At 29.2% G+C, this 12,552-nt stretch overlaps 1 protein-coding gene across 7 annotated transcripts in view; it reads right to left on the reverse strand.

Annotated features, from left to right (window-relative positions):
- LOC113553311 (potassium voltage-gated channel protein eag) overlaps nt 1-12,552 on the reverse strand; it is a 192,889-nt gene that overhangs the window by 13,765 nt on the left and 166,572 nt on the right. For 5 of the 7 annotated variants that reach the window (XM_026956584.1, XM_026956583.1, XM_026956582.1 and 2 more), the window contains one exon: nt 4,826-5,221. In XM_026956584.1, the coding sequence (XP_026812385.1) occupies nt 4,826-5,221 (396 nt within the window). The remainder of the gene's footprint in view (nt 1-4,825; nt 5,222-12,552) is intronic. The other 2 variants (XM_026956586.1, XM_026956585.1) reach the window with 1 other exon arrangement.

Genomic DNA, 12,552 nt, shown 5'->3' on the forward strand with positions numbered 1-12,552 from the left:
GTAAATAATAATAAGGGCGAAAACGAGAACTCTCGTTAAAACAATACCCCCTTGTGTGATGTATGCATGTGGCAACGTGAAAATGTCTCGTGTTTCCTCCTCGAATTGTCCGCACCATCGTCGCGCGTTTTCCCGTCCGCATAGCGCACCGCAATCACACGCATGCGAACGAGTCTATACATAATACATTATAATAATAATAATATATGATATGACACAACAAGTGCGTATACAATATTAGTAATTACACACACACTCGACGTGACGTTAATATTAATAATGTATTTCGCTATTCGCACCACCTACTACAATAGATATTGTGTGTTACACGAAATACGCAGGGATGTTAACAGGAAAGTTTAGTTTTAAACATATTCTAAATAAATCAAATCTTTTTGAAAAAGTGGTAAAAATTTAACAATTTTCTAAAAAATCGAAAAACATTTTAATACGTCACGCATGCATGTGAGGTGTATACATACACGTATGCACACAGTCTATGCGAATTCATTAGATAATATAACGTATATTGTGTTGTTTTAAAATTCGAGAAAGTGAAATAAGTTCTGTAACAGAAAGTGATATGCTTAGATTGTATTTCTAAAACTATTAAATTTCAGAAATCTTTGTAAATTTATCAAAACTTAAACTTCTGAAATTTAACAACACTATAGCGGTATGTTTACAATATTACTATTTTGATGAGTAATATGGCAATTTATAATAAAACTTATATAATATCTGCAATGCGGTGTAAAATAATTGGGAATAGTAAGTTTATACACGAAACATGGCATTTAGAAACATACATAAACGTTTGTTCCTAGAGTTTCTACACAGCGTTAAAATTTAAATATTTCATCTTCTGCAAATGTGCAAAACTAATTTCGTACCCGTTCCTATTTACACTTACGTATACATAGTGCCGTTATTAGTTTGATAGTTGTTACCGTGATTAATATTTGTATATTTTTTTGTTTTGTATGAAAAATGATATAATATAAATCAATATACTATTAAGTATAATAAACAAAAATAGTTCAACAGTTTTAAAAATTATATGTTGCTAGTTAGATAAACGCCAAAATACGAAACGTGTGATTGATTACAAACTAGTGATTATTCTAGAATATGACAATCAGCTGTTTTTTAAGTATTTTCGATCATTTTCTTTGTTCCGTTTTAATTTAGAGATCCTAGTTGTATGTACATATTTATATTGGATTAAGTTTTTTTTTATGATTTCTATGACATGGGGTATGGTATTTTCGAAAAAAAATAAAATTAAAATTTACTGTTAAAAAAACTAATATCAAAAACAAATTAATTTAATTGTTATTTCAACGCCTCATAATAACCATTAAAAACATAAATAGTTTTATACTCGTGTAGAGTGAAATTATTTCATATACTCATATATGTGTTTACCCGTTACTGAACCCTCACCGAAAATAATACTCTTATTAATATGAACTCAGATTCACGAGTGATTGATGACTGCGGTTCGTCGTTCAAAGTTGTTGAATAATACACGCACTACAAATGTCACGCATCAGATCCTTAATATTACTAACTTGTATTCGATTTTTATTTAACACTTTACCCGTCCGTCATTCATATTGTATTCAAACACACGTAACGCATAGTGTAATATGATCACAACATGTTTTTGTGACCTTGGTCGAAAGTTTTCAATCATAATTATTATATCTTGCAAAATAATAAAACATCCCTAGCAAAACAATATTTCTAATATATATAATATATAATATATCGTGCAACTAATCGGAATAAATGAAATGAAAAAATATTAAAAACGCATAGAGATGCATAGAAAATATTTAAACATATCTTTTGATTTCAAATACATTTGAAACACGTTTTGAAAGATTTTTATTTTTATTTTATTCAAAACAAATATTAAAAACAGGTTTTCATGTATATTTTTACGCAAAATCGTTTGAGAATATTTATTGCTGTTAAGACTTAGACATGATTAAAATATATTATATTTTATCAACATACTTTAAAAGTACCTATTTAAATATCATACACACATATATCACGATAAATTCTGAATTCATGTAAAAGGAAAATATTACAAATGTACAAACTAAATATTTCAAACGTATATGTTTTAACAAAACAAAAAAAAAATATCAATTATTTAGTTAAGTTTTATTATTATGTATTTTTCGTATTCGGATTGAGTATAATACCATGAATTTTCACATGAGACGATTTATAATGTAGATTTATTGCGAATTTGATATTTCGGTATTGATTCGATCGAAGACATAATTTTTAAAATACATTTTTTTCGGTCACAGTCACGGTGCGTGGTGATGGTCAGGAATATTTTTTTATTTATTTTGAAATTCTAAGCACAATGTTATTCAAACTTGACGCAGATTCGACATAGATTTGATTTTATCTTTATTATACCATGACAGGCTTGAGTTGAAATAATGGCGGGACTTTGTGAAACAATATCGCAGCCACTGGTAATAACCACGATATCGTATTATTATGCGCCTGCGGTGGGCGTCGTATTGTGAGAAACACCGATTACGGGTCGCAAACATTGTTTTGAATATAGTCGATCACGATTATCACGCCTACAACGTGTACATATCAATGCGGTTGGTGGTTGGTATTTGACAATATCGTGTTTTGAACTTTCGGTAAAAGATATAATGTATAAGAATTAATCGGTATTTACTCATAATGACACTTTTAAAAAGTTCATTCCGAAAATTTTGAAAACTTTTTTTTGTTCAATAGACTGTTCGATTGAACCTTGAGAGGGATTCTTGAAAAATACATCTCAGTTGGAGTACTCGTATACAGTCATAATAATAGTATACTTTTAACATTATTAAAATATTTTTATACCAATATAATACGCGTTGGACGTGTTTGAAGGAGATTTTCACGCGATCTCGAGTGTAATCTTGGCCATTGGCAGCGATTTTAATTTTATAGCATTTTAAGCTCCCTAAAACGGAGAGGATAAAGTGTGCACTTTGGATTTTTGTGGAGTGACTGATAATTGCTAAATTGACTGACAACAATGTTAGGGAGGGGGTGGAAACCATCTCTTTAACAGTATTGTACCTCACGTAAATGATCTCCTTATTTTCGATTAAGTATTATAAGTTGAAGTATTTAGATTTTTTGTCAAGTTGATAGGTAAGGATTAATGCTTATTAAAATACAAAACTTTATATTTTACTCGATATAACTGTCCACAGCTAATAAGTTATAAATAATACGTTTACGGCAAATAAAATAATAATTACAGAACTCCATTACGTTCTACATTCGTTTTTAAACATTTAATAAATACCTATTCAAGAACTCTAAATATGATATTATACGAATTTTAATTGAAATATACGAAATTAATCATACTAAAAATGTGTTTTATTTGATTTATACAATAGTATGAACAAAATCGTGAACATAAATAATAATTATTTTGTTTGCGCTAAAATAAAATAATAATTTAATACTATATATATGTCTTTTAGCTTTCGAAACTTGTTACCAATATACCTATCAATCGTAATAATGTATTATTATAAACATTTCGGCTTTAAAATAATATATTAACAACCCGATTTTTATGACACCATGAACCAAATTTAACGCGGAATTTAACTAATAGAATATGACATTTATAAATCATATACTAATATACATAAGTCAATAATGTCAAAATATTCAAATATAATATATTATAGTAAATAATAAAAATAAAAAATAATATTAAATGATTTTGAAATATGCGGGATAATTCGGTTTTTGTTTTTACTCTGATACTTGATATTATTGTTGGTACCTTAGCCAATACAATATTCTTTCACATAAAAATTAAAAACAATTTTATTCAAATTAAATTAGTGTTGAACGAAAAAGGTCATTTTTGCCTCGTATAACATTTGTCACACTTAAACATAAATTGGGTACACACTAAATACATATACAGTAATACAGTAGAGACACAATAACCAACACAAATATATACTTTCTCACTTTTCAGCTTCGTCCAAATTATTATTTATTATTAAAACCAGACAAGGCAGTTAGTTTAAAATTCATTATCAAACAATCAAACTAAAATATACAGTTATTAACAGTTATCCTCCAGTGTAGGTATAGTAAAATACTAATTTTAAAATATTATAATCATAATTTTAGAGTTGTAAACCGCTTTCAGAAGTGCTCAAATAGTCCAATCTACAGATATGGAAAACTTCCACGAGAAAAAATAATATTTTAAAAATAATAAAAAGCTCTCCAACCATGTTACACGCGATGCATAAATTCCTGGTGGAATTTGCACATTATTAAAACGTTAAAAGTTGACAAATTAATAATGCATATTCAATATTTTTGTTTTATATTACTTTTTAAACAGTTAATTGTTATGATGACACAGCAAATATTTTATTTAGTCAAAAAAGTATCCATTAGTTATATAACGTAAAACGTAATATTTAAAACGTACTCATTCAAAATTTGGTACAAATCACAAAAGAAAATTGGCGATTACTGATTAATATTGATTTACACTTTACTCAAAATTATTGCTATATAAAATTGATACACACACAATATATAGATACTAGTTCGCAAGTTCAATGAACTTATTTTATAGGAACTCGTGAAAAATAAATCATATGGATGTAAACCCTCGAGTAAAAGCTTAAATTATTGATTATTTATAGTATATTTGCCTAACACTTTCCGAGCACCGATAATAACAAGGTACTATTCTACAACACTTAATATTATTGGTAAGAACACTGTTATTACTCACCTCTTCGTCGTGGTCGAACGCATTGAACACGTCGTACGGCAGACATGATAGCAGGTCGATAACGAACCACGACCGGAGGTAGTTCATCCGTATGACTTTCGGGTCGGACACGACCTCGCCACCGGGCCCGACGAACGTTGTGTGGAAGTTGAGCACGATGTCGATGAAGAATATCACGTCCACAATGGAATCGACTACCAACAGGGACACGTCCTCGCTGGTCTTGTTCTTGAACGCCACGTTGTACGGGACCATGATGGCCGTGTAGAACGTCAGGCACAGTATCACCCAGTCCCAGATCGCCTTGAACGCGCAGTAGTGCAGCAGGATGTGCGGCGGCGTCTTCGGCGCCTCTTGCCTGTACTGGGGCATTACGTCCGCGTTCAGGCTCATCATCTGCACAAGACCAAAGTATACGCACACGCACGCACGGACACCCCGCCGGCTTAGCCAAGAGCCGCGTGTGTCCGGGAGGAGATGACCGCAGTTTCGGAGTTCTACCCACCCTCGAATCGTCTCGCAATGCCAACCGCGGTAAAAGTAAATGTATGTACAACAAATTTCCATTTTTCCATTTCTAATAGTTTTATTGGTACGCGCCCAGCAATTAAATACGACGAAATGTCATTGAATAATATTATTTTTTTTACTAGCAGTGAGACCACGGTGTTATTGTGTCGTTAAAGTGGCAGAGGCATAATACGATATAACCTATATTTTATTCTATCGTTCTATGAAAAACAAATAAAAAAAGAAAAAATTAAATTAAATATTTTAATACAGCAAAAACGTATACTGTAGGTATTTAAATGAGAATATATTTTTTTTATTTAAAATTATTTTATATATCAATAATTATTATTGTATTGTGGAATACTAAAATTTTGCAATACCAGCTAGAAACAGTCATCAACATAAATTCAGTTTTTTTTTAATTCATTTGATCATAAATATCATATTTAATCTTAAAATTGATAAAATTGATTTTTGTTTTGTGTAGGTGGTGTATATAATGATGTGTCATGTTATAAATATAAAAAAACATACAACAATGATTTAAAAAATATCATTGATATTAAAACTCTAATTAATAGAAGAAATAACACATAACACATTTTCAGTATTAAACCATTTTACTTTTGAATAACATTATTTGGTTTTAGTATTTTTGATAATCCGTCTATTTATATATTTCACCATTCTATATAATGAGTAGGTTTTCAATCAAGACTCCTGATTGATTGTCATACACAAAGACGAAACCAAAAACTATTATTATTTTCTTCTCGGCTAGTTAAGCTTTTATACTTTCGTTAATCAGTTCGTTTTGTTTCGTGACGGTGACGTAATTTTTCCAGACTACACATAACGTTTCAAATATATTAGTTTTCAACAGATCGTTCCCGGAGACGTGAAGTTTTAAAAAGGTCATTCATCAAAGGTCTTTCGTGATGGTCACGTTCTAGTAATAAAAAAAAAAAAATTCTTGTATGTGTTTAAGGAACGTGCCTGGCGAAAGGGGCGAGAGGGGAGGACAAAATCGAACACTGAATGGACAATAACGACCAACATAGTTCGATTAGCCAGTACGTTATATATTATTTTAGTTTTTTTGCGCGCATAGGGATTTTACGGGATCGAGTATATAATAATATCGCCAAGAGAAGAAAAAGCAAATTGATATCGAAACGTCCGACTCAGCACCAAATGAAACGTCTATATCTATTGTAACGTCTATGTCGTGTATATACGAATTTACGTTTATTGTGATAAAATACGATTGCGATTTTTCTTCAAATTCATAAACACGACTCTAGATTCATACACTGTTTGTTTATATCTTGTGTGAATGTCTTTTTTGATTACATATTGAGTGCTTTGAATGTTGACAACAATTTTTTCAATATAATAATTAGGTATTTATTATTTTCCGTAACATTTTGAGTTATCATTTTTTTTTTTTTTTTGTTCTCTATTTTATAAGCTACGAACTTCTAAGATGTAGTCAATTGTTTAAAAGATACAATTATAATATTAATACTAAATTAAATAAGTATTTATTCTAAAATTTAATGAATTTGTTTTTTTGGTTGGGTACTTAATTAAGTATCTGATTTAATAAAAGAAAAATATCAAGTTAAATTTAAAAAAACTTCCAAGATCATTGTACCAAACTGGTCTTTAAAATGTAATGTATCCCGATAATTATTAATTTTCGTATTAAATAATTTAATAAAATATTAAAGAGACGTAGCTAATAATAATAATATATAATCTATTTTTTTTACGAAATTCGATAAAATGAAAAAAATATGTACATTTTTGGTTGAAAATTAATTTGCATTTTTTCAATGACTGACTTTGACAATTTATTGTTTTTCGTATGCAATAATTTATCGGTGAGTTTAAATTTAACACATCTATAACAATGACCTATTCCATAATGAGTTACACAACATATTCTTTATAGAAAGCGATATTGAAGGTATTTTTGTAAATGTATATGTTTAAGCATATTTTTATGTTCATTGGATATTTTTTATAAAATAATATAAGTAGAGCATTTGTAAGGCTTTTTTTTAGAGCATATTAGCTTTATAATATTTTGGCTTAAAATACGAACATGTTATAATATAATATTATTATTATACTAAAATGCGGGAATTTCATTAAAATACACGAAATCGATATCGTCATAACAAGCAGGGAGGTAATATTATTATAATTTATAATTTTCACGTTGTCCGGTGGGCGGTTAATTCGCGTAATATTTCTTAATTATTAATAAGCTACGGCGTATTATACATGAAAGGGTATAACGTTAAGTCGTTAAGCAAAATGTGGTTTCTAGACCTGATACCTCGTTCATTTATAGAAATCAGGACATTTAATCGACACATTTTCACTTTGAAAAATTTTTTGATTCGTAAATATGCATTATTGTTATCAACGTAATATTAAATATTTTGATGTATCTGGCGTTTAAATTTAAAAAAAAATCGGGTATAAAAATACCATTTTTAGATTTATTATAAATTGAGTTTAAAAAAATACATTTAAATATTTGGTTTAATATTGAAATATTAAGATGACTAAACTTTTTAATTAATCAAAAACCGTTTTCGAAATAAAAAATTCATCCTACACAGTTTCCACAAAAACTTGTCAAGTCAGCATCAGTTTTTAATTGTTTTTAGTGTTACGAAAATAGAGATCGAAATATACGCTTTGACACGTTACGTCATATGCTATCACGTAGGAAAGTGTATTATCATGTGCCACCGATAAACCATTAATTCAACCTGATGAAGATCGGTCTTTCAAATTATACTCCCCTACACACGCAGACCAATGTTCAATGTTACATTGTCGCTTGTTATAATTTCGTAAAACAAAATTTTAACAATCAAATTTCTCTTAAAGTGGACAGTAGTTAGCTAATTACGTAGGTATATAATATATCAAAGTATTTTATCGAAGTAAATTATTTTCAATCAACTTGGAAAATATGGAAATAGGAATGTTTCAAAAATTAAAGTGTGTGTTATCTACATTTTACAGTTTTGTTAATTATTTAAGTCTGAACATGACTTTATTCTTTAAGTAGTGTTATAGATCCCTTAAAAAAACACGGCTTATTGTGGTACTTCCTCAAAACGTTTATGAACGATTGAATTGTATTTTATTAACTACTATGGCAAATTAATTAACAATTTATATCAAAAACAGTTTATTCAAAACTTGAGGGAATAATATTTAAACTACCGATGCATTTTATAATATAAAATATAATGGGAAGGGTTAACATATGTCATTTCCGGCACGTGTTGTTTGGGACGATTTTAATTTAACATTTAACCTGCCATTTAAATATATGTTAAATCCGATAGTTTTAATTCTGATTTTTACTCATCTTGTTGTTCTAAAAAGTTGATTAAGATTTTACAACAGTTTCAAAGTAAAGGATTTACTTATTAAGTAGTTAAATGATTAATATAATAAAGGTCATTTTTAGTTTAAAAACAATCGGCCAATATATTATATTGTATTTTCTGTTTTGATTGTGAATAAATTTAATTACGAGTATTTTAAATCAATAAAAGTGCTATTATTGTAATTAATTCCTATGTCAACGTGACATTTGTAAAAAAAAAAAATGTTCAGCATAGCTTCTGAAAATCTACACCCTAAAAAATAAATATGTTTATACCTATCAGGACTTTCAATTACTATAATTTAGAAACGTGCTTTACTTAATTTTAAAATAAGCGAATACTACGAAATTACTGATTTTTGAAAATAGGAACTTAGCAATTTTGTTGGAAATAGCACGAAACCCTTCGGGAGAGACCTATCGCGTTTTTTTTGTGCACCGTTCTTCACGGTACTATATACGGTCAATCGCCCTTCGCCGTGTCTGCCGTCTGGATATAATAGCCGTTTCCGCTGGTCACGGTGCGGTGGTTTAACAATAGGCGATATAATAATTAATGATCATCGAATGTGAACACCTCTATGCCATACATTTATTTATTCGATACACACCAAACAGCAATAATGATCACGACAAGACGTTTATTGGGAGCCTGCGTGAAAAAAAACGGCACAATCCACCACCGCCACCATAGGGAAATTCCAAACGCGCGGATCCGGAACATCGTGATTGTGACGCCGAATTCCGTGAATATAATATTATAGTAGTAGTAATACGCTGACTGCCTATGCAGTTGGACGGATGATAATTACGCCGTAACGCGATATACGTATATCATGGCGAATGGTGTACACAATGTTTTCGATCGAGATAATAAATTATACATAAAATAAACTGTAGTTGATTAAAGAAAAAAAATCATTATGATCAAACAACATGATGGAAGATATTAAGTATTTCCATATGGTTTAATGTCCGTATGGTAGATCGAGTATAAAATGAGATGTCAGTTCGAACCGTGTTGTCGTTCAGTTGGGAGAGGATGCGTCGTTGATTTTCGTGGAAGAGTATTGCGATTTCAATCATTACTATACTGTTATTACATTTTAAAACTTTTCAAACTTAATTGAAAACAGTGCAAGATAAATGTTCAATATGTATATCATTTAAATTAACAATAAACTGTTTATTCGATTTATTTTTATCTTGAAATTAAATAATCTGTAGTAAATTGCATATCATAATTATATCATCTACATTGTCATGAATATTCTATTTCGAGTTCTATAATATAATCCAATAATGATCTTAAATTAATGTCTCAAAGACATATTGTAATGATTAAACGTAAGCGAAGTGATCGAGGGCGAATGTAAGAAAATGTTAAATATGTCATTAAAATAAAAAAATTCATGGATACAATGGACTAGTCGAGAGTACCTACATTATTATTGATTAAAAAAAAAAAAATGTCAAATGTTTGGCGATAGCACACAAAATTATATTATTATGTTAAAGCTGCTTTTTAGGGTAATTCAACGTGAATTTATAAGTTTTTGTGTCATCATTGATAGAACTAGGTAAAAAAAAGTTATCTTTAGATTTATAATTAGACGCGTTCATTTTGAATTAGATAAAACGCTGATAACAATAATGAATCGTATTTTGCAAAGTTCGAAAATGTTTCTTTTGCAAAACAAAAATGAAAAAAAACTATCATGATTTTTAATTTCCTATTCAAGAAAATTTTTGTTTTACCTCGGCAATAATTATCTCTAAATTCCATAGTATTAATGGCTATAATGGTAGTTTTTTATTTTTAGACTGACGATCAGATTTTAAAACATTACTCTAAAGTTATAAGATTTCATGATTTATGAGTTTTTCGTTAAGTTGACAATTGTTATTATTTTTAATCATGTCCAGCACACTAAACACAAAATTTCAATATTTTAATAATAATATAACATTTATATTAACTTTTCTCGTTTCTGTATATTGTTATTGTTTTAGAAAGCTTATCTTTGTCGGAGTTGACATTGTATTGTTATTCAAAAATAAATACACAACTAACGCTGGTATTATAAATAGTTTCATTGTTGATATTTATTTTGATGAACTTCCTACGGTTTTCTTTGTTACACACACACACACACACACACACATACACATATATATAGGATGCTAAACAAAATGTAATATCGAAACCTGTCGCGTTCTTAATAATGTTTTTGCCTTAGTTATTGTTATTATTATTATTTTTTAAATCAAACAAAATAATGATTTCATCGAAATAATTATGAAATATTTTACAAGCTATTTTGAATTAACGTGACCATAAAATAAAAAACACAATTCGATATTTGAGACGAAGGTGGTTTTCGTCACGTTGTATCATATTATAGTTATTATTCTTATATAATACAATATACTCTGGGTAGACTAATTATTATGTTACATAATATAAATGTCAGTAGCGCCAACTAACAGGAATTTTTTAAATTGTATAACTTTGAAATTAGATGACAATAAAAATGTATGTACACAATACATTATTTTACGAACAAATTTCGAAGAGATTTTAATTCAATTTAGGGGGGGGAGGTGTTTAGATAAAGGATATACAGGTAATTTTGATAAATGTAAGTAAATATTACAATTATTTACAATGTGATAAGATAACTTTTGTCTGGATCCATTTTTAATAAATAGGTATAATAGGTATATATTCAATAATTCAATATTTTTTGACATCAATTAAGTTTAAAAATAAAAGTTATTGCGCAATCAGACAATCAAATTCGTAATTTGTTTTTGTTGTACTATGTGTAAGTCATGTGACATGTTAAGTATAATATTGCACATGTGATTGTCCTGACGAAAATTACCTACGCGGGTGAAATAATAGCAGTCGTCTCCTCCACCGTGCATTGTGTCCATCCCACCAACCTCCCTCATACAACTCAAACGACAGGTCGTTTGAATATGGACTACATTATAATATATATATATATATATATATATATATATATATATATACTGTCTCAAAAGAGAATAATCAGTCGGTCAATCGATTGTTGTCCATTTTCACGCATCTCCCGCTGATAACTCGTACTATTGGGCGGCCCCCAAATTTAATATAATATTACTAATTATGAATATTAGTCGTAAATGTTCGTACGTTGTTTTCGAAAAACGTCAGCTAGCAAGGCGCGGGAAATTTGGGCTGGCCACTATCAGAGCCGTCAGTCGGTATGCACGAAAAGTGATTATTTTCTTTTAATACAGGGTATATATATATAATGAGACTTAATATCAGTGGCTGTGGCATAGATATAACAGGATAGTAAGAGGGAAAGTGGCGGAAGCAGATACGTTTCCAATACTTTGGAAAATTAAAAAATTAACATTAAACACGTCTTACTAATTGTTACATAACCACGCCGCTGATTAATAATTATAAATCAGGAACTGGTAACTTTTGTCTTTTTCGGTTTCAGTACTCAATTGTTTCATTAAGAAGACACAATATCTGTATGTATTTTTCCCATCTTACAAGTACGGAACATAGCAAATTTACGCTCAGATCACATTTAGCTCCATCAGTTTAAAAATTAGAGTAAATTGACCTATTATGAAACTTGATGGTAAGAAAATTATCTGTGTTCATATGTTAATTTTTTGCGATAGTTCAATTTTTTAATAAGTTATGAAAATATTATATAGCGTAAATCTGTTATGTTGCGCTCTTGTAAGACGGGGACAACACATGTGGGTGTTGTGTCCTCTTAAA

The sequence above is a fragment of the Rhopalosiphum maidis genome, chromosome 2 (assembly GCF_003676215.2).
Source record: "Rhopalosiphum maidis isolate BTI-1 chromosome 2, ASM367621v3, whole genome shotgun sequence".
Lineage (NCBI taxonomy): Eukaryota > Metazoa > Arthropoda > Insecta > Hemiptera > Aphididae > Rhopalosiphum > Rhopalosiphum maidis.